Source organism: Lathamus discolor, chromosome 3, assembly GCF_037157495.1.
Source record: "Lathamus discolor isolate bLatDis1 chromosome 3, bLatDis1.hap1, whole genome shotgun sequence".
NCBI lineage: Eukaryota > Metazoa > Chordata > Aves > Psittaciformes > Psittacidae > Lathamus > Lathamus discolor.
This window is the reverse complement of record NC_088886.1, coordinates 12,013,392-12,035,736: the sequence shown is the minus strand read 5'-3', so window position 1 is coordinate 12,035,736 and position 22,345 is coordinate 12,013,392. Positions and strand designations below refer to the sequence as shown.

The window sequence follows — 22,345 nt, the reverse complement described above, 5'->3', positions numbered from 1 at the left end:
AGAATTATTTCCAATATAGATTTGACACCTCCCAATTCCTTAGGAGCCGAATAGGAGAAACACTAATTACACAGATGAATTTGTTCCTCTGCATGAGCAGCAGCTAGTAGCTGCTTCATAACAATGGTGCAAATAATAATACTAGCATCTTTGTTTTGTTTCTTGTTCTTGTTTGGAGTGGTAATTACACGTATACAGAAGAGTTTGCTTCCAGAACTGAGTTATCTGCCCAGACTGGAGTTGAGGATCAAAGGTGGGGCACAGGGGGTCTGTGCTTTCCTACCTGTGCTGATGAAATGTGTCTGTGGCCATTTGAGTCTGCACTGGTGTGGTTGTCTCACTTTTCAAGTCCTGAGGCTGCTAGTCTCCATGTGAGCTCATGTCTGCACAGGAGCCAGCAGTGCTGCCAACACCTGAAGCAGCATATGTTGTCACTTTGACCATCTGCCACTGAATGTGACAGAGGAAAGGAGGGACTTGAATGTGAGGCCCTTTTATCTGTTCTGTGAATCTGCTTATATATAACGTTAATGACTCTCGATCTTAGCTTGAGCCACCATTCACTTGAGAGGTGTTAAATTGGCCAATTGTCGGGGGGATTGCACAAAGGAAGAGAGGTTTGAGAAGCAGTGCAGAGGTCAAAGAGGATGCTTAGGCATAGGGGGTGGCTTAGGAGAAAGAAAAGTGCTGTGACAACTTAGGCATAGGGGGAATAAAATGATTCCTGATGAGGTTTATCTCCAGCCATTATTAATAGAATGTGGGAAGTGTTTTCCAGTCTCCTTCAAGCTGAGCCGATTGCTGTAGTGCCTGCAGCCTGGCAGTGGTGAAAAGGCATGTGAATTTTTCCTGCTCTTCAGACCTCTTGAGTCAGTATTTCAGAATCACTGTTGCTTGTGTAGAGTACCTAAATTTTTCAGAAACTACCTTGAATTGGTGCTCAGACAGACTGCTCCAAGGCCAGCCCAAGCAAAGCTGTGTACACAGTGCTGGAAGGTGGCTGGGCACTCTAGGTAAGTGATCTTGATAGGTACATTCTGATTGATGGGTGAGTTTGTCTCCCAAACTGTCACAGGGTTTATAGAGGTGCCACTCAATACCAGTGCTGGAATTGCTTGTCAGAGCACCTGGCTACAAGAGCAATGGGGATTGGAGACAGAGCTGTAACTTTGTTTTTTCTCTGCTTAATGGCCCCAGCATCTGACCTGCCTGCTCACTCCTGTTTGTCTGGACCTTAAGGAGGCAGCTGGGATTAAGACTGTCAGAGGATTGTGCTGCTTTAGTGTCAGGAGGCTAATTGTATTGGGGCTGGCAGTGTATGACAAGTGGTTGCCTCCTAACAAATGCACAGCAAGAGCAAAAATTTCTTCAGCAAGAAAAGGGAAAGATACAGGAGAGCCTGCATTTTGGTGTATTCTTTTTTTCATCTGAAAGCAGTGTTTTCTAATTCACTTGTGGAATTACGTTCCTCAGGCCTTAGGTGACATCTCTCCTTGTAAGAGTTGCAGCTGCTTCTGTGAATAACAGTCTCTTGTAAATTCCTAGGTCAAACACACAACATTCAGTTGTCAGATTTCAGGCTATTAACACGTTGGGATAAAGTTCTGGTCCCGAACATTGACTTCTGGATAGTAGCAGTGGCTTCAGAGGTCCACTCTCGGCAGCATTGCTGATGGCTCTGAATTACTGCGTGACCTTCAGAAGCCAAGCCTTGCTGGAGGAACCCATCTCTGTTCCCAGTACACGCTGTTGAATTGCAGATCACTCAACTGTAATGGTAGGGGGTCTTCTGGAAGCTCCCATTCTCCTCTAGTAGGTCCAAAACAATGCTATTGCAAAGGCAATTTTATTCTGCTCTTCATCCTCTGCACTCCATCTCACATTTTCCTTGCTCCTGGATGTCAGCATACACTACCGGCAGGAGCTGGAAGTTGTGAGCCCTCTTTACACTTAGGCTGAGTTAGTGAGAAGCAGGTGTGATCCTATCAGGCCTTCCTTGCATTTAGTGGTCCTCTTAATCCATTTATAACAGCACTTTTCCAGAAATCTGGTTTGAATGAGCCTGAGATGAATGAATAATGTCAGGCAGTTCAGACGTCAAATATTTGAACAGCTGCCTGGGTGTTTTCACTGGCTTTGTGCATGGAAGCAACCCCAAGAAGTTAGACAAGGAGGGTCAGGTCGAAATTGTGGCACTAAACCCCAGCCCGCTGGAACTGGCCTCAAAATCCATCCCTCACCCCTGCTGCAGATGAAAGGGCATTAGGATGCCAGTGGAAGGGCATTCGCTCTGCAGGTGATGCTGGACTGAGCTTTGCATCCTCTTTGCTGTTCTCTTGTGTGCAGGGGCAGTACTGGGATTCATGGACCTTGTGATTCACATCAGGAACATATTTTATGGAGGGTTTTTTCCCCTCTTTTTTTGTAAAGCAGCCTCTGAAGTCCTAAAACTGATAGCCCCACTTATTCAAAGTCTTCTCTGGGTTCACAGGGATTACTTTGGTCAGCATACACTTTTTGAATCAGGTTTTCTTTTACCATGTTGCAATGAACTGCACTTGGTCATGTTAAAAAGAAATCCGTATTTGGCAAAAATCTTAGAGTTGGATCATCTTATTGTGGTTTCCTTTAGCTGCTGGCCTGGGAGTCCTCCTTTGATCAGGAAAGAAAATGTACCCTTCTCCTGTCCCTCATCTTAACCTATGAACTTCTCTGCTACGCCTCCTTTATGACTGAAATGCTCTTTCAGGTCATCCCGGTTGTGTCTGTCATTGTAACACATAACTGCCCAAACCCATCACTCTGCGCGCCCTGTGCAGAGAGGAGAGGATTCTGTGGCAGTGCAGTGGTTCCCATTAGAGACTTAGATTCAGCAAAAGCTCTGGAATATTTTCCTTTCAGACTTAAAAGGGATTTTCTTAAGTACAAAGGTTTTGAGAGCAAGGACACCAGCATTCTGAATTCGAGGTACTTTAATATTTGTAAACTGTATCACAGTAAGCAGATCTTCTCTTCTTAAGCTCTAACCATAAACCACTAGTTGGCTTGAGTCACTTGGAAACAAAATTGATGGAAAGGTGCATGTTTGATGTATGCTTGGCATCCTTGCAGAGGGAGAGACATGGGGAGCGGTCCCACTTACACTCACTCTTTTGGACACCTTCACCCTCCTCAAGGCACTTGGCCAAGGTTCAGATCACCTCTGGGACTGGCCAAGTCACAGCTCCAGCTTTGCATGATTTGTGTTTCCTACAGCTACAAGAAAAATGAAGACCTGTGTGTCCAAAGTTTATGGCCTTTGAGAAGTGATGGGTTGAAGTAATGCCAGGTGCAGGGGATGGTGTTACTGAAGGTTAAATGCCATGCCTGTAAATTACCACCCTGTCACCCACTGTGACTTCTAAGGCAGCTTTGAAAGACTATCCAGCTTCTTTGACAGGTCTTTCTTGCTCCTCTAAATCTTCTTCCAAACATTGTGATGAACTGAGGGAGTCAAGATTTACTAGATAAGCCATTGCAGCTCATGACATGTGTTGGCTGGCAGCATGCAGCCAGTATGCGAAGTGCTTTTTAAGGGGTCTGCTGGATGACAGCTGCCCCAGTGATGCCCCACAAGTGTGGCTCCTGCAGTACCTGTCACAGATGGTGGATGCTGCATTGTCAGTGCTCATTGTGTTACCTCTGCTAAAGATTAAGGTTGGCAATTACTTTGAAGTAAAAGGTAGTTTATGCTTCTAGGGAAAGGTTAGTCTTAAAATCATTGCCATGCTACGGTTATCACTCGTTAAGGACCTTCTTTATATTCAGGGAAGAGAAATATCAAATCCATATAAACAAATTTTATTGGGGGCTTAATGAATCAGTGGGAGCATCCATTCCTAGAGAGTGACAGTAAAGAACTGTGTCTGCATGGTGTCCTTGGAAATGAGACCTTCACCTTGCCCTGCTCTCTGCACAGATGTAGGCTGTTAGAAATATCGCTCACTATTCTGGGCTAGGAAAGCGCAAGTTTGCAGCTGGCAGCACAAGCTTGTGTAAGTCTGCTGTTGAGAGCCCAGTGGGATGAACAGGCTTGGGCGTCTGTAGCACTAAAAGAGCTACCCTAATGCTTGGGAATGTCCTCATTCTTTGGACATGCATCTTATATTCAGTGCTTCTAGATTAATTTTAGCCTGTTGTCTCTGTTCAGAACCACTTTCGAAGTGCAGAAAGGTAACCCCCTTGGGGAATCTGTGCAAAGCCAGGACTACATCTACCTGTTTGTAGGTGGGATGTGCTCCTGGTCTAGTCACAGACTTAGGTAGGTTACCAGCCATCTGGATGTGCCAGGTCCTTCAGTCTCCACCAGATACCCTCTGTGAGCCAGGTGTCCAGGTCTGCTGTCTGGACAGTGGGGTGCTAAGTGAAGGAAGGTACTGGAGGCAGCTGGAGTGAGCAGATTTCTGCCTGCTTAGCTTCTATCCCCAAACAGCTTAGATCTGCTGCAGAATCAAACACAAATGAGGACCTTACACCAACCACCCTAGGTTTCAGGAGATGTTTAATTTCCAGTCTCATGGGAGAGAGCATATCCAGTATTAGATTTCATAAAGGGAGATCTAAAGAGTAAAAAATAGTTTCCCTTCTATTAATAAACCTAAGGCAGCAAATACCATGCAAAGGTTCATCTTTGTGTTTGCACACCAATTCAAGAAAAAGAAGCCTGGTTACAATCAGCAGTAACACAGACTACAAAATGCTTGAGAACCAAAGTATATGTGTAAGGTTTTAGAAACTGGCAAGTGTTAAACAGCTCAGTCTTGGCTGGAACTGTTAAAGCTTTAGTTGGGACTGGTCTTGTGCCTGATCCACCTGTGCTGGAAGTGCAGGACTCTTTTTGACTTGCCCTGGGCTTTGTTCACAGAACTACTTGTAGGGAGCTGTTGGTGACTGTGGAGTCTCTTTCTGGTTTTTTTCTGTTTCTTCCCCTCTCCTAGAAACAGGTTTCCTGTTCTTAAATGTTTTGTATTGTAAAAATCTAAGCCATTATTAAATGCGTTTAAAAAATAAAATGGCGTTTCTGATTGTATTTTAGTCTCTGCTTGCCCTTTGCAGCTGAACTAAGGACTAATTCCAGCTGTCCCTGTGGCCTTCTCTTACCTGTTAGTTATGCAGTTTTTGTGTTAACCACTTCTCTGAAAAACCGTCTTTCCTATTTTGCTTCTGGTTTTTTCTACCTTTGAGAGAGCCTTGCAGTGCCATCAACTTTAAAGTAACTCATGTGGAGAGCAAACATGTCACTGTTGAGGGGCATTTCAGAGCATAAAATCCATGAAGTTAGAGCATTTCTGTGAGTGCTTTCTCTGCAGTCTCCTGAAGATTGTTCTTTTTCAGCCTTTGGAGATGATACCTTTTGTGAGGCTGTTAAGGGTAAGGACAGCCTGCAGACTGGTTCTGTTGCACCATGCTGAAGAGATCTTGTACACTTCATCTCTAATTCAAATGCTCATCCATCTGGTTTATTTTCTTCCAGGTTCTGGGTTTATCATGTGCAGTGGCAAGGAGAATCCAGACAGCGACGCTGACCTGGATGTGGATGGAGACGACACACTTGAATACGGGAAAGCACAGTATCGTTTTTGAAAGGCTCTTACTGAGAGGGAATTTAGAGACGCATCTTCAGCTAGCTTTCCTACAGCACGGCCCTGGATATTGGTGTATAGCCTGTGTCCAGGCCTACTGGAAATGACACAGCCTTCTCCAGTTACCATGTTACTTGAACGAGGAGGAATTCTCAGTTACCCCCTTTGAGACTACTTCAGACCTGGTTGGTGAGCTTTGTAGGAGATATTATAGGAGGTCAAAGTTAGTGATCTATCTTCCTGGTTTATAAGCAAAGAAGGAAGACAGATCAGCAAATCCAGGTTTCTTCCATTTGGATAGTTTTTCCTGCTTCATGGGTAGGAATTGAGTTAATTTTTCACAAGACAGTCCATTGTTTTCAGGAGTTTTGTGCAAGTAAACATTACAAGCACTATTCACGTGCCACTGCTTTCATTAGACATGGACTATCATTAAGGGCAGTTATGGGGAACTTCTCTGTCTGGGAGCCAAGCTTTTCAGTCACAATTCTCCTCCATCAAGGAGGAATTCATGCAAGGGTATTAGGTAGACATTGACTTAGCTGTGATGAGGGGGAATGTACAGCTAAAGAATTAGACTGTATTGAAATCTGTACCAGCCTTTAAGACTGAAGCCCCAACTCTTAGGTGGTAAAAGACCTCTGTACCTCAAACAGAAATAGTGGAATTGTGCAAGTTAGGCTTGCAGAGGTTGAGGAACTGGTTTTACCCTTCTAGGAAGCTGTGGCGTCATGTTGCTGTCAAAAGACTTTTCTGTTTCTTTCCACCTAAACCAGATTTTAATCCAGAATTTAAAAGCAAGCCCATCCATGGATACCAGCCCCGTTTCTTTTGAGGTGTTTCCAGTTGGAATGAATTCGTTCTATGTCCCAGATAGTGTCCTAACCATCTCAAAAGCCTTTCCACTCTCTCCAGCAAGGCTGTATGCTCCTTAATCCCTTGTGTTCAGGTACACAGAGGCAGACGTTATTCCTTGCACTGGGGAAGAGCCAGGTGAAGCCAAAGAGAGGGAGGCGCTCCGAGGTGCTGTTTTAAAGTAAGTACTGTACCTTTCTAATTTGCTTTTATTACTTTTGGGGGAATCTCAATTTATTCAACCACTTGAGTGCAAGGATCACAACAAGAGAGACTTACATGAAGCATAGTGTGATGGGTGGGTCTCCATTTCTGCCCATGCAGCCTCATAAAGCCTCTGTGTACACTCTCCCTCCCTAAACCACCCTGCTTCCCAGCCAGTGCCGTCTGCTCCCTGAACAGTGCTGGACAGAAGGTGAATTCTGGCGATGGAGAAACTGTGTTGTACTAAGACTTTATGCATCATCTTGCTTCACGATGAAGTGTGGCCTCTTAGTAGTATAATGTGGTGCCGGCTGAATCATGTTCAGCACATTTGGAGTCTGACACCCGGGGTATGATTTCATTGCATTACACTGTGTGTTGTGAGGCATGCAGACTAATCCTTCTGCATTTGATTCTGGTGTTGGGGCAGGATGTGTACTCTGCCCACATACATATGTGGAGAATGTAGGAGGCCAGTATTCTGGGGGCTTTCAGGCAAATAAAATGAGTCTTAACACGGAGCTAGGATTGCTTTCTAAGCCCTCTGCCCTGCATAAAACAGGGCTTAAATTACCCCTCTGTCTCTTTCACGGGGTGATCTTGTGAGGTCAAGGTTGAAGTGATTGATAGAGCAGTGAAATGAAGTTTTCTTACTGCTTAGCCTGTCACAAACACTAGTTGAAAATTAGGTTCCACTCCATAGAAAAGTGGCATTTGCCACGCTGGATCCATACCATTAGTCTGTTCTATACTTTGCTAGCCATGCTGGTCCATAGACAGGGCCTCAAAGACGCTGAAACTCTTTCACAGCCAGGACAGTGGTATTGTAGCAGGAGGATATCTGGGTATCCCTTGTGAGTGGCTGTGGACACTTAGTGCTTGGTGAGACAGCTGAGGTCCTGAGGCCAAGAGACCAAGTTCCTTCATGTGGCTTGCACCTAATACATTGCTTCACTGTTTGGGCAATGTCCTTGCATGTCTCCTGGATGGGCTTGTCTGCCCATCTCTAAAACAGGAGAGGTGATGCTGCTTGTAAAAGCACTTTGAAATTGTCAGGTTTCTGTAGAAACGCAGTAGGGTAGCTGATGCTATGAAGCATGAGCCTGTGTTACCTTTTGAGTGCAACTGTCCTAGCACATACAGCCAAAATGTTATACAGCCACAGGTGTGCAGCCTGCTCAGAAGATTCCTTTCTCTCACAGTCTCTTGCTGGCTTGCAAGTGAATAGACAGGGTTTTGAGTTGTCTGTACTTCAGTGCTGCTGTTCTTCAGATGGGAAGATGGAAAAGATGGGGCTTATGAAGGTGTAAAGTTATTCTTAAAGGGAGAAGCTATTGCAGCACTGAGGATTTCTGTTCACAAGTAAGGTTTTCAGAGTAAGGTTTTCATCTTTGAAATTGCGTATTCAGAAACGAGCCTTAGGTCACAGATGCTGTCTGAATCCCAAACCTTCAGTTAGCATCACTACCCCTGTGTGATTCAGCAGAGGTCGCAGAATGTGGATTAGCACAAAACCACCTCCTGCAGCAGGCCAGCCGCTCACATTTTGAAGCCTAGACTGATGGATAGAAGGATTGAGAGAGATCTGCTGGGTGGAAGGGGTAGCTTTTCCTGAGCAGGAGAACTTTCCTTATTCGACCTTTAACGTTCTGCCCTTTTCTCTTTCAGTGGTGGCACACCCAGTACCCGAATAACACCGGAGTTTTCTAAATGGGCCAGTGACGGTGAGTGTTGAACTTGTGAATTATTAATGTGTGTGCTGCAAGAGGGCAGGTAGATACTCCGTATCTTCTGATTGCCAGTAATTAGGCAAATGATAGTTACACATACTTTAGCACAGTAGCAGCACGTATGTATGCACATACAATCACACTATCTTTGTGAAACTTTACCACACAATCAGCTGGAGTTAATGACAGCTAAGGGAGTTCCCAAAAATGCAACCTTAACTGATACGGTGATAAGAGATAGGGGTTGGATTGACTTGCTGTCATGTCACTAAAAGACAAACTGCTGTATCGCAGTGGGCCATCAGAGCTTGACTATGTCATGGTGCAGTTCAGCTGCTGGGCAGTTAAACTACACAGGCACCTGTTGTTTAGATCTTTTTCAACAACTTTTTTACCATCTTTGCTTCTTTAAAAGGGTGTGCTGGGGACTTGTATCGTGATCTGTTGGGTAGGTCTTGTCCTTGCTGGCCTCTGTATGGCAAGAAAAGCCTGCAGCTCTGAAGCCTGCACCTTTGGAGTGGGAACTCTAGGATCTGTCCTACTTGATGACCTGTTGTTGAGACTCCAGCGCAAACAAGCGAATGTGACATTGTACCTTTGCATGCATTATTTGAGAGCTCATAGCATTAAGGGCACAAGGGTGTTAAACCCATTGGACTGCTGTGGTTTTTTATTTAATGCCTGCAGCACTGGAAGTGTAAGCACTAACCTAGTGGAAATATGAGAATAATAAAACCTGGCACTTTCCAGCTGTAGATGCCAAATCCATTTCCAAAGCTGGGCAGTCCTACTCCAACTCCCTTAGGAAGGGAACTGAAGCTCGGCGACCTGAAGAGACTTGTCCCAATGATTTTGTTCACTGTTCTTTTACTGTAATGCTTTGGGCATTTGATTCCGAGCCTTGAAAGTACCTACAAGACATAATTGCTTGCCAGTGGGAGGGGGGTGGGTAGAACCAGTTTGCCAAAGGCATGATGATGAAATGGAAGAACATAGGATATCTATCGCAGGCATTTTCTTCTGTGGGTTAGGCAATCTCATTTATTTTCTGTGATGTAGGAACGGTTGCCTTTAGGTGCGTTCAGCCTCAGTAACTACAGCCACAGAGGTGATGAGGAAGCACACCTAATGACATTTGCTATAAGCTGTTTTCTTCATACCTTTTACCCCAAACCACAGTACTGAACCTACAGCTCAGGGGCTGGCCCTAGGGCAGTTCACCTGGCTCATCTCCAGCTGGTGTCTCACACCTCCTCCAGTGCTGGGAGGAGCCATGGGATTGCTAGTACTAGGAGAGCTGTGAGCAGACTTTTCTGTCATACTGGTTACCTGGCACATATTGTCTGTGTCTGAGGGGTCTCAGAAAAAGGGAGAAGCTGAGAGCAGGGGTTTTGCTTCTGAATTAAATCCTGGCTTGAACAAGTGCTACATCTGTGAGGGTCAGAAAGTATGAAGTGGGGAGACCGTAGGGATTGTATTTTCAGCCCTGAATCATAGAAGCATGCTTTCCAGAGAGAGGGCCTCCCTGCCAGACAGAGACACGTAGCATCAGTCTCTTCTCTTTCCAAGAATCGGCATGAAAGGAACTCATAGGGATCCTCTGCTTCTGAAGCTGTAACTCACTCAGACTATTTCATTGCAAGGATCAAATGCCCTCTTACTAATTTGTCTGTTCTTCCCTAGCAGAAATGCCCTCAACGAGTAATGGCGAAAGCAGTAAACAGGAGACCATGCAGAAGACCTGTAAGAACAGTGACATTGAAAAGTGAGTGTAAAGTGGATAGCTTTCATTTTTCTTGTTTTAAAGAACCATAGCGTCTCACCTGGTGTTCCCAGAAGCAATGCTACTCTGAGGGGTAGGCATGTTTGAAGCTTTTAGCACTGAGAAAAGAAGTTGTGCTCCAATGTGAAGCCTGGACTTGGAGCTGTTGGTGTCCTGACTTGCTGTTGCTGTGTCCACAGAGGGCCTGTGGGGGAGTTCTTCCCCAGATAACCTGCATGGGCAGGTACCCAGTCACAAGGAATTGAGCACAACTTCCAAATGGCTTCTTCACTGCAAATTGCCGTCTTTTAAATTATGTACATAGATATATCCATGTTTTACGCCATATTCTAGTTACGGTGTGTTTTCAAGTGTGTTGAGTGATGCATAACAGCCTAGGCTAGAGCTGGGACTTTGAACAGGAGGTGAAGATTCAAACCCACTTTAACCTGGCCAAAGCAATTAGCTTGTCAAGCTGTACTTAGATTTTTATTGTTCTTATTCTCTTTGCAAGATTTCTGCTATAAATGTATCACGGGATCCTGCTTTTACAGGAGAGGTTACCTTATCTTTGCATCTTGGGTTTTGAGAGCAGTCCTTCATATGGTCTCTATTCTGTTTTCTCTGTTGTACCTGCATCTTCCACGCTCCTTCTCTCTAGCAAAAGGGAATCCCAGCAGCCCTGTAACTGGACAGAAGCATCACTGAGATAATTTCTTTTCATTTAGGATCCAGATTTCATCTTTGTATGGTTGCTAATGGAAATAAGGCCTCAATTCCTGAGGTTTTCACCTGCAGCCTTTTCAGTTGATTCAGAAGTGTTTGAATATACAATACGGCATTTGAGTAACAGCCTCTATCCTCAACCTCCTTTCACACATTGCTGTGGTGACTTATTGCTCAGGCAGATTTGACAATCCAAGCCTAAAACTAGACCCTTCACTGCTGCCATGGACTGCATTAATTGTGTTTCAAGTTGATTATTGCCTGACATAAAATGTTCCCCCAGGATCAAGTGGGAGACAAAACAGCTCGAATGAGATGGAAGCAATGAGGTAGTTGTGGGTTTTAAACAGATGGCATTTGCATTTTGAGGCTGAGATCCATTGGTAATTTGTGATTGAGGAAAAATATCTGGTGGTAACATTAAGCTGACTTTCTGTAAAGTTGGGGGTTTTAAATGTAGTTTGTTCTCCTTCTGCCCCCTGGTCCCAATTTGTGTCCCTGGTGCATTTTGGGATCTCTTGGCAGTTCAGCCAGCCTGGCAAAGCTTATGTTCACAGTTAGGGGTTAACTGGGGAAACTCCCTGCTGCAAGAGGAAACTTTAACACTGCTTTGCTGTCTCAGCGCTTTCCTTTTTAGAAGGCTTTTTATTAGCATGTCCCAAACATGGGCTGTCTGCTTCTCAGTGAGCAGACTTTGTCCAAGGACCACTGAGTTTGGGCTCACAGGTCAGTACAAAAGCAGCCTTGTCCTTAGAGTGAGCAACCATAGCATGCTGTCTTGGTGGCGAGGACTCATCCCTTCTGCCCTAATCTGTCAGCTTCTGTCTCAGCCACTGCTTGGCTTCCCTTTGGGCTGCTTGCCTGTCAGCCCAGCAGCCCTCCAGCTTCCCAGATCCGCTCCTATTGAAAATCTTTAAACTGCAGGAGCTGAAAGGATTTGACATTTTCCAGAACACTTGAGCTCAAGTGATAAAATTGACATAGCTTTAATAATCTGATCAAAGAGGCTTTAGCTTGCACCTTTTGAAGGATCCCAGAATCCTTTCCAAACAACACTTGTGCTAACACTGCTGTGAAGTACAGGGAGCACGTATGTTGTGTGTGTGTGTATGCACGTGTATCCACACACACCTTGCTCTGCAATAACCTTGCCCCACTAAAGCTTCAGTTCCACAAAAGGTCCAAAATGTCAGCAAAACCTAATAGAAATTACAGGAAAAGCCTTAAGTGCCTTGCCGAGTCTTTCCAGTAACGCTGGTTTTTTTGGAAATAGCGGGTAGAGGTTCTTATTTAAGGCTTTTTATTTCACCATGGTTCAGAAAACAGGATGGTGCTTCAGGTGGAGAATTCCTTCCCCCCCCCCTTTCCTTTGAGATTCGTGTGTGATAAATAGTTTCTGTCCTGCCATTTAAGGAGTCTGAATGCTCTGTGTGCATGTCTGTGTAGAGGGGTTCTGTTAAATTAATTGATAACAGGGATCAGAGCTAGAAGCCTACAGAAAAGGAGGGGGAAGGGTTTCACACTGTCTGGCTGCTTCCCACTCCACTGCTGAGCCATGATATATGGCGACCCAGCCCAACAGGCTAAATTGATTCATCTCCAGTTCCTGTTTCTTAATCTGGAGCTAAATTGGTTTCATTTTTCTTGTTTTGGGCGGTGCTTACAGGAAGTTTTTGGCAGCATCACTTTACTCCATTGTTTGTAACTTTAATTTTTGCCTTTAAATCTGCGCGGTATTGATTGGCATGTTAAACCCTGTGTAGCATCTGATTAGCATTTTTTAAATTGTCCAGAAGCACAGGGCTTACCCCCTGTGTCAGCCGTGCTCTCTCTTCAGAGCGGTGCCTAATAGAGTTAGCAGCGATTCACTATTGATCCTTCTCTCATAAGAATGACGGTCCTTCCCCCTCCCCTCTTCCAAAAATAAGCCTAGCAAGGAGAGCAGTGTGGTTTTGTTTGGTTTTTAATCTATTAACACAGTACAGCAGTAGTCCTCCTTTTGACACACTGCTGAAGCTCTGCTTAGGCAAGTTAATTTAGTCTAAACTTAGGGTCTGGTGGAAGTCTCTTGCATGTTGAATAACTAGATGGGGTTTGGGGTAAGTCTGCCTTTGTTGCTTCGTGCCTTGTGCCATGCCAGGTCATCACTAGCTTGGGCAGGTTGACTTCATCTGTGTTGAACGTCAGATGGCAGCCACAGGTAATGAGACATGATGCTGGTCCCAGCATATGCTGGGTCCTTGGTAGCTTGGGCGGATTTTTCACTGTCAGGCTCATCTGTGTTGCATTGAACTTCAGGTGGCATCCATAGGTAATGAGACATGATGCTGATCCCAGCTCTCCTTCACAGCCATGCTAGGTCCATGGTTGCTTGGGCAGATTTCTCACCGTTGGCCTCATCTGTGTTGCATTGAACTTCAGGTGGCAGCCATAGGTAATGAGGGAATTGATCCTGGTCCCAACACTGTGGGGTGTCTCAGCCCTGCTGAACTTTTCTAATCTCGCCAGAGTGAGGTGTCTGGGAGAGACACCCTGAAGGTTCATGGGGAAAGTATTGCACTGGCTGCAGCCCATCTGCTGAAGACTTGACTCTGCCCATCTTGAGTCTCTGAACTCAAGATGCAGCTTTGCTCAGAGAGAGCAGCCAGCCCCTAGTTGCCCAGGCATCCTCCTTGGCTCCTCCACCAACATCCTACTCTCAGCCAAAGCACTGTCACGCACAGAGAGCTGCAGAAAGCACCTTCCCCACAAAAAGTCTTTCTCCCCCCTCCCTGCCACGATGCAGCTTGCAAGGGTCTGGTGCCATTTTGAAACCGAGGTTCCCCGGGGTTAAAAGCCAGCATCTTAATTCAGAGTGCCAATGTTCAATTTTGCTTTCTGCCACCAGACTAGATTGCAGGCCAGTGAGAGAGTCTGGGTTAGTGGCCCACTGGGTCACCTCCCATTTGTTTTCCTCAATTTTGTGTTGTCATAAATTCATTCCAGCCCGTTGTGGTTGATCAGTTTATCTCCGCCGGGGCAGGGAGCGCTGCGAGCATGATATATGGCACAGAGCATTGTAGCCAGCCTCTCCATGAATCACTCCAGCTGTTTGGTGTCAGCCCCAAAGCAAACAGGGCCCGGCCGCTGAGCGTTGACTACGATGAGCTCAGTATGGGAAGAGACATGACGTATGAATGTTTATTTAATAATTCTCTAATATTTCCAGCGGAGTGTGGCTGTGCCTTCTGGGAGGGGTGAAAGGCGGGGGGAGGTTGAAGAGGGAAACTCTAATCTGTTGGGGTGGGTCATAAATCAGGCAGACAACATCATTAATCAGGGATGGGACAGGAGTGGAAGGGGGTGGGTCTGGAGCTGCCATCCTCAGTGGGAAGGGGGCCGTGCTCTTCTTATTTTATTTTTTTTCCTTAAAACAAATCTTGTTTCTGATTCCGCTTGGCCCCAGCCACGCCACCCGCATAATAGCAAACCCGGACACAAGGCTGGTTAAGTGAGTACGCTGCCTCTGCTATAAACCTTCAGTACGAGCCTGCCAAGCATTAAATCCCTTTATAATTATCTTCTTTATATAACACTTCATGCTCATCATGCTTCATTGGATGAGACACTCATTGGGTTAAAAAGAGGGGTTTAGAGACAAAAAGCGATTGTATTTGTTTTATTTTTCTTGCCTCCTCTTTCCTCCCCCTCCCACCTTTCCTCTTTCCAGTCCAGCTGTTCTGAAGGCATCAGCTTCAAATGGGCTCTGGTGTGGCAGCACAGGAAGCAGCATCACTTAAAATGAAACCAAGTGTGGTTTGGGGTCCCTGTGCAAAGAGTCAAGCATGTGAGAGCAGGCAGGGAGGTAGCAGTGTCTGTCCCAGGGACCCTCCTCCTGGGCAGAGAGGTCAAGATGGGAGCTGAATAAGTGTGAAGCCAGAGGGTTAGTAGAGGCCTGAAAGGGAAGGAGCCACGCTTAAGCTGGTGCATCAGATGGAAACAGAAGCTGTTGTGAATTGACACCAGGGGATAAGTGCTTCTTAGCCCTTCACCATAGTGTCACGCCATTAATAGGCTTTGGTGGGAGGCAAGAATGTCATGTAGCAAAGATAGAATTTAAAAATTAGCTTGAGTCATAAATGAACTAACCCTTTGTGCTCCACTGAGAGAGAGCATCCTCCTGGTGTGTCCAGTCCTAGATCAGCCCATGTAAACTTGAGACAGGATCCAGGAAGCTGAACTGAAACATGGGACTGTCAGAGCCAGGCTGAGAAAGCACTGCTGGGCTGGGCTGCTTGTGTCCAGATTGTTGTCTTTACTAGGTTTTACTCCTTCCGTTCAGTAATTCACTAGTGTGTAATACATGCTTGTAATGCATACTGGTGTTCAGTGTTGAAAGAGTACATAGGCAGATGCTCCATTTCTTTATGAAGTGCGACTGTGGTGTTCCTTCATCCCCTAGATTGTGGTGTTGGAGAGCAGAGTGCTGGGCTGTGTTTCCTTATTCCGCTCCCCCTTTTAACTGTGCGATAGAATTTGCTTGTGCCAATGATGGTCTCAACCGTTATTACCAGTGCAGCAGCTGAAATTGTATCAGTGTCGTGGTTCATCACAGGCTAGCGGATGACGAAGCTCAGCGAGGCAGGCCTACTGTATGAACTCAGAGATGGGGGAAGGTGGTATCCCTGTTGAGTGCAGCTGTGTCCAAAGGTTAGGTCTAACTCTCATGCCTTGGGGCAGTTTTCCATAGGTTTTTAAATTCTCATATATACTCTTAGTCTGTTGAACCTGTGGTGTTTTGGAGCTGTATCCTCCGCAGACACAGGGTGGCTGCTTGGCTTCGGCAGTATTAGCATCCTGTCGCATAATGTGTGAAAACCCTAGGAAGAAATTTCATTCCGATGTTGAGGGCACAGTTTAGGCATCTTTCCATTTGTATCTCTTTCGCTGCCCCTTTTCTTTTTTCCTTTTCTTTTTTACCTTAGTTTCAGAAATGCTGTTAACTTTAATTTGTGGAGTTCCTTCCTGGGAATGAAAAATCGATGGGGGGCTATCGCAGTGTGAAATTCGACTGTCACTATTGAGCTATAGAGTTAGCAAGATGTCTTAGAAGGTAAAAAATAAATCGTGGCCCAGCAAGTGCTCAGCTGTGCTATTTCAAAGGGGATATGAGGCTGATGGTCTGTTAGAGGGTACTTCAGTTAGATGGATGATGATTCCCTGTGAAATATTGGAGTTATTCCATAGGTAAGAGAAACCTTAGCTTATAAAACACAAGCAGGCTGCCTTCTAGCAGACGAATTCTGCCCTTAGATGTGTGAGCAGCTTGTCAGAGAGAGGACTTGGCCCTGAAATTAGCCTGTTGTGTTTAACAACATCTCTGATGGAGCATTGTAGATCTTGCTGTGTTCCTTCTGAAAATATTTTGAGGATGTGACTGTGTATTCACATCCCTTACCCATGTTTGTGTGGTGCCCAGATGCTCTCAAGAGAAAAGTAACAATTATTTTTACATAGGCTGCATCCCCTGTTTGTATGGAAATGTTTCTTTGAAGAGCAGAAAAGGGATCATGTTGTGCCCCATCCATTGCCAGTTTGCTGTCGCTCTCATGCATCTGTTAAAGGGCAGCCCTGGCTGCACAGGCTGTCTGCATGCTGGCGTTAATAGGGCTACTGCTTTCTTTGGCAGTTACTCGCTATTGTGGATGGACTTAGTAAGTGTTTGTGCTGTGCCAGCTGCTGTATGACAACAGGATGATTGTAATTATGGCTCTTGGTGGTTTATGCATTTATACTATACATTTTATTTAACTGTAGTTAGTAAGTATAAATATGAAACAGTACCTCAATAAAAATACAGCCCCATTTGTATTACATCTCACTAAACTATATCTGGAACAACTGTAATTATTTCTCTTATACTTGTATGCACAGTTGTAATGCCGCAGAGGGGAGCTTACTGCTGCAAGGAGTTTTAAGCCGCATTTAGTTGGAGCTTGGTAAAGATTTCCCAAAAAACTTAATGACAGAAGAATTCATTGTGCTTTCCTCTCTCCTTCTGTAACACAGAGCCCAGCATTGCCTTTACAGAAGCAGTGTAGTAGCAAGTAATGTAATTAACATAGTTTAATATCCGTGTTGATTTTTTGCCCTCGCTTCACCGTCGATACTTATCTTAACCTTACTCGCTCCCCATTGCAGGCACTTCATCCTATTTACTACTTCTTTCTTCCTTTTTAATAGTTTCTGTCCATAAAAATCTGCTGTTTCCCACTCAGTTGCATAAGCGTTCCTGCTTTTCCCTCAGATAGCCGGCTCATGACCTGTCCTTCCTCTGCATTGCTGGTTTCCTCTTTCAGCTCTGGGACCACAGTTGGTTATGTGATACTAATGTGCTGTGGCCTCCTTTAATAGCCTCATGTTTCTTTTTGAAGGCATGATTACCTTAAATGATACTAATTCTGATCCTTTCTTTCCCTGTAAAGGAAACAGCAACAGTGTAAAAGTTCTAGGGCGGCAGCAGCAGTTGTAGGAAGCTGTCTGGAGGATGTGTTATCGCGCTGCCCTTGGGTACCTCCAATCAGCGGTCATGAATGGAAGTTCTGGAAAGCATATCACCTCCACGGTAAAGCCCTTAAAAGGCTGCAGATGAATCCAAGTGCTGCTGTAGTAGCATAGATATTTCCTGTTTACTTTGGCTGTTTGGATGCAGGCCATGGGAGTAGAAGGCATTTCATTGTGAATAGAGGCTGGCTGCAAGACTCTGCTGTGTGTCCAACCTTCTGAGCACCTTTGAGCCATAGGAATTTGCTATTCCTCTTTCCTTTCAGGGATATTTTATAATTTTGTGCCCTGATCATCCAACCAAAGCTACCACCAGTCCCAGGCCACAGTAAGATGACAGGTTACAGCTGCCATAAGTCTTCCAGTAGAAAAATATACCTGCCTAGCTACACGTGGAGTGTGGTCATAATCCAGACATGTTTACTTGTGGGTTTCAGTAGGCTGAAACCTGTAACACATGTGCCTGAGCAGGGTGAGCACCTGCATTTTCCATTTCCACTGCCTGCCTTTTGTGGCCTTGACTTGCATTACGATAAAGACCATGGTGTACCTTCACAGGTCTGTTGGGAATACAGTTAGGGTCACCAGGATGAAGGATGCATCTGAAAAGTGAACTGAGATATTAACATATTAGATGTGCAGTAATTTCTATTTAGGAACTTTTGTTCAGAGAATCATTTTCTAACTCAGCCTCAACAAAACCTCGCGCTGCAGCAAAATACTTTTCTGTACCATAGCTATTTCCTTTATCGCCAAAGCTGCTCCAGTAAAGCAATGGATTGCGTTTGTTTTCTCTTTGGAACAGGGGACGTAGTCTCTAAATCGAAATCAGAATGACCCATGCATTCTTTCTCCCAGCTTTCATGTCGAACCATAATTGCTCAAATGGCGCATTTAGAATTTTGGCGCGAGCTCAGGCTTTCACTAGCCGCCTTTTTAAATCAGTCCCAATGGCCAGCGGATACTGCGCAGCCCTACAAATGCATCTAAACATGCTGACTCCGAGGCTCCTTCTATTCTGAATGATCAGCCGTGCCATCTGTCTCTGTTTTGATTGGGGCTGGGCACATGTGTCCTAGCAAAATACGGGCCAAGAAAAAGAGAGAGAGAAAGAGCCAGTGCCTGAATTCACTTCCCGCTTCTGTAAAGACATTGTTGGGTTTTGTGTTATGGAGGCGGAGGAGATATGAAAGCATAATGAATTCTTCTGTCATTAAATTCTTTGGGGAATCTTTACCCAAGTCCCTACTAAATGCCCTTAAAACGCCTTCGTGCAGCGGTAAGCTCCCCTCAGTGTTATTGTGACAGTGCATGCGATGTAAGAGAAATAATTCCTCTGTAGGGAAAAAAAGAGACAACATTTTGGTTTGCATCAAGATGAAATTATTCAGAAGCAACTCTGAATTTGGCAAGCGAATGCCAGTATTAACAAGTTGTGCAAGCAAGTATAAAATAGAGGCGCTCATGACTGAGAGAGCATCGTGTGTGTGTGTGCCCTTGCATGCACCCCACTCCAAATTCACAACTTAGAACACGGAAATTAGAATGGGGAACATTGCATTATTCATAACTTGGCAACCAGAAGCCAGGGCACTTTGCCAAAACAAACTATTCTCTATAATTACAGGTGAAGCAACATTCTTTAATATCTTACAATACAAAAACATACATTAATCAAGGAAAGAGGGCTTCTTTTTTTTTCCTAGAGGACAATAAATTAGCATCCTTGCCAACTTCCTCAATACATGTGACAATGTTTTACAGGATTATAAGTCAGCCTTTTTAAAGAAGGTTAGTCTAAAACCAAATAAACCAAATAAATGAGATTTTTAGCTAAATAGAGGGGAAGCCGGCTCCTAAAACATTGATGTCTTGCCAGAAGACTTGCTTTTATCACTTGCACTCACAGACTGAGGATCTAAACTTCACTTGGTGTGATTTGACATGGCCCTATTGCAAACAGCTTTGCTGGACAGTTTTCTGCTGCTGAGGATCTGGCCCCTTCTGCTGCAGCCAGCTCATCTGGTGAAATAAAATCACAGCGCACCATGCCAGTCCAGTAGGCCACATGTTCTGGGGAGATTTGCAGTCAATCTGCCACCAGTCCCTGACACTGGACTTCTTCTCAGAGACTTAACATACTGAAAATGCTTGAGCTGTGTCTGTTTCCTTTTAAAGCCACCTGTAACTTTTCAGAAACTTCCTTATCCATTTAAGTGTTTTGCTTGTTAATAACTATTTTTTTCATCATTATGCTATGTTCTTGCATTCCAGTAAGTGCAGAAGGCATTTGTGTCTTTTATCTCCCACTGACTTCAGTGGTGCTCATCCACATCTGCCAAAATAAACTCCCCATATTGTCAGCTATAGCACTTGCCGCAGGTGGTGCTTGCTGCATTGAAAAAGGGGACAGATTCTTTCACCAGGTTGAAAACAGAAGCAGTTTTTATCCCAGAACACATAGGGTTGTTTTCAGTAAGTGTTTAGAACTCAGATAGCAAGGTAATTGTGTTGAAGGCAATGTACAAGTGAGAGCCAACGCAGCAGCATCATGCTCTGCCATTCTGCAGTGCTACCAGTGTCACAGGAGCTATGCACAGTATGTTACAGGCTAATAAAACATGGTCTCTTCTCTGAAAAAGTTGCCCTCTCACCCGAATCTAAATTGGTTATGAGGGAAGGCTTGCAATTAAATGATTGAGCACTGATGCTGGGGTCATTTTTTGGATCATTTTATCAGGTTTAAAAGATTTGTGCCCCACGATGCAAGGACTGCAGTAGGCTTTCTCTTCTGCAGCATGGTAGTGGTTATGGTAATTGTTGGCTGTGGCCATGGTTGGATATGGCCAGGAGCAGTTTCTCTGCTCCTGGAATCTTACTTTAGTTTGACTCTGTCTTCAAAGCATCGACCAGTCTGTTTCTAATATTTATGATATGTAAGCTGCTAGCGACCTGACCTCTGGCCCTGGTGCAGGGAAGAGGCATGTATGTTCTGCTGGGATCAGGTTCTTCATCTCAGACAGGGGAAACTAAAGGCTTTGTTTAAAAATGAAGACATCACTCTTGGGTTTATCAGTGGTACTGTACGTTTTCCACTGTGTTTGCAGGCATATGAAAACACAAATAAATGCATGTGGAAGAGGGAGGAAGGTCAGAATATCAAGTGTCAAAAGTAGCCCATGAAATTTTATTGGTGGTGCATTTAATCAGTGCTAAGCGTTTTTTACAAGGTACATACAAACAGTGGAATTGTAAAAATTTATGGAATGCTGTGTACAGTGTGGCCATTTATGAAGAAAGGGAAATTTATATCCAGTTGAAATAAACCAGAGGGGAATATTTTATGGAGACTCATCAACATCAGGGTACATCGAGAGAGATCTGGGTAAAGAGAGGATGGGGCATTCGCAGGGGCTTGCAGATCTTTGAGATGTTTTTCTGCTTCTTCAGCAGCAAACAGTTTGCATCTTTCTGTGGCTCTCAGATAGGCAGGATGCTGGAGGCCGTAATGGTGTGATGGTTTGGTTTTTCTGCATAAAGGAAAGGAAACACAAGTGAACAGCTGCTACTGGTATCTCTGGTGCAAGGCTCTTGCTCTTGGGCTCATTCCAGTGCAACACTTTGAGTAGCCCTTGATATCCAGCTGGGAAGGGTTAACTGAAGCCAATCACTTTGACATCAGCATTTTTTGTTTCCTTTTCCGTCCAGTATTTTGTTGATGATAAAGCACAGACTTAGTCAATTGAGAGATTCCAGAGCTGCAGAATCAGAGATAATTTAATTAACGGAATTGCTTGTGATTGCCCACTGGGACAGCGGGTAGCAATTGCTCGATTTAATTTGGAGAAACAAAGATCACATGCATGCTAATGTTTAACAAATAACCAGTGTTTGGGTTAAAGTCTATTTTTCCTTTTGCAAAGAGGGGGGCAGCTGATTCCCAGGGGAATTTCCCAGGAGGTGATTGCTGACTAACAGCTCAAAGCTACAGATAGGTGCTTTTTCCTTACCCAGGGTATTCTTACGCGCTTCTTCTGGTCCTTTACCTGAACAAAGCAAGGATTTGCTCAAGGGAAGGAAAGTTTGTTCTTATTTTCAGCGCTCAGGGGGAGATGCTGCGAACAGTAGAAGAACGTGCATTTAGCACAAAGGCTGGTAACTTAACACATGCTGTGTGCCCAGTTCTGCAGACTTGCCTCTTGGTACCCAGCTTCCTCAACTGCGACTGCCAAGTTGTTGAAGAGTTAACCACAAAGTCCAGAGAAAAGCGCAGGACCAAGCTTCCTTTGCAGCCCTTTATGTTCTTGCTCTTGTGTGAATTTCTTGCTCACGCTCCCATTTGTGGTGATGTAGGTCCACAGCACATAGAGCATGAATGTGCCCTATTGATAGGTCCTCAGCCAGGGAAGACAGTTCAGGCATCAGTGAGACCGCTTGCATGTTCTGGAACCCCAGAAGAGCAAGGGCTGGGGGGTCCAGGCATTGCTCTTGGCAGCAGTTGTGCTCAGCAGGTCTCTGCAGGCTGATAAATGACGTTATCCAAACACGTCAAATCAGAGCGCTGAGGAGCAAAATTGTTCAAAGAGTCCTTCTATATCCAGCATGAGGTCAAGGTAAAGTGGGGAGAGCAGAGCTGTGGAAGCCAGTTCCTTCTTCCCTGCAATTGCCTCTGCCTCCCTTGGCAAGGTAAGTTATACACAGCCTTACCCTGGCCATGGAACTTGGCTTTCTGACCCTCGCTCCACCCTGGCATTGCCCTGTGAAAATACTGCCCAAGCTGCTTCCAGCTGTGTCCGGGCAAGCGCACATGAGGTGCTCACGGAAGAGGGAAACCTGAGGGAGTTCCCAAGATTGCTGCTGCAGGAAGAGTTGCTCCTCAGCGATGCTTATCTTTAGGATACAAG

The 22,345-nt window shown here is 44.9% G+C and overlaps 1 protein-coding gene and 1 long non-coding RNA gene across 9 annotated transcripts in view; one reads left to right on the top strand and one right to left on the bottom strand.

The window, feature by feature from the left end:
* RNF220 (ring finger protein 220) overlaps nt 1–22,345 on the top strand; it is a 223,677-nt gene that overhangs the window by 184,743 nt on the left and 16,589 nt on the right. For 4 of the 8 annotated variants that reach the window (XM_065673524.1, XM_065673519.1, XM_065673522.1 and 1 more), the window contains 4 exons: nt 5,513–5,609; nt 6,571–6,657; nt 8,349–8,404; nt 10,094–10,175. In XM_065673524.1, the coding sequence (XP_065529596.1) occupies nt 5,513–5,609; nt 6,571–6,657; nt 8,349–8,404; nt 10,094–10,175 (322 nt within the window). The remainder of the gene's footprint in view (nt 1–5,512; nt 5,610–6,570; nt 6,658–8,348; nt 8,405–10,093; nt 10,176–22,345) is intronic. The other 4 variants (XM_065673525.1, XM_065673520.1, XM_065673523.1 and 1 more) reach the window with 1 other exon arrangement.
* LOC136010848 (uncharacterized) lies at nt 20,686–22,248 on the bottom strand. The gene is made up of 2 exons (XR_010611027.1): nt 21,452–22,248; nt 20,686–20,971 (listed from the first exon to the last, which is right to left on the bottom strand). It is a non-coding gene; the product is annotated as an uncharacterized LOC136010848 (long non-coding RNA).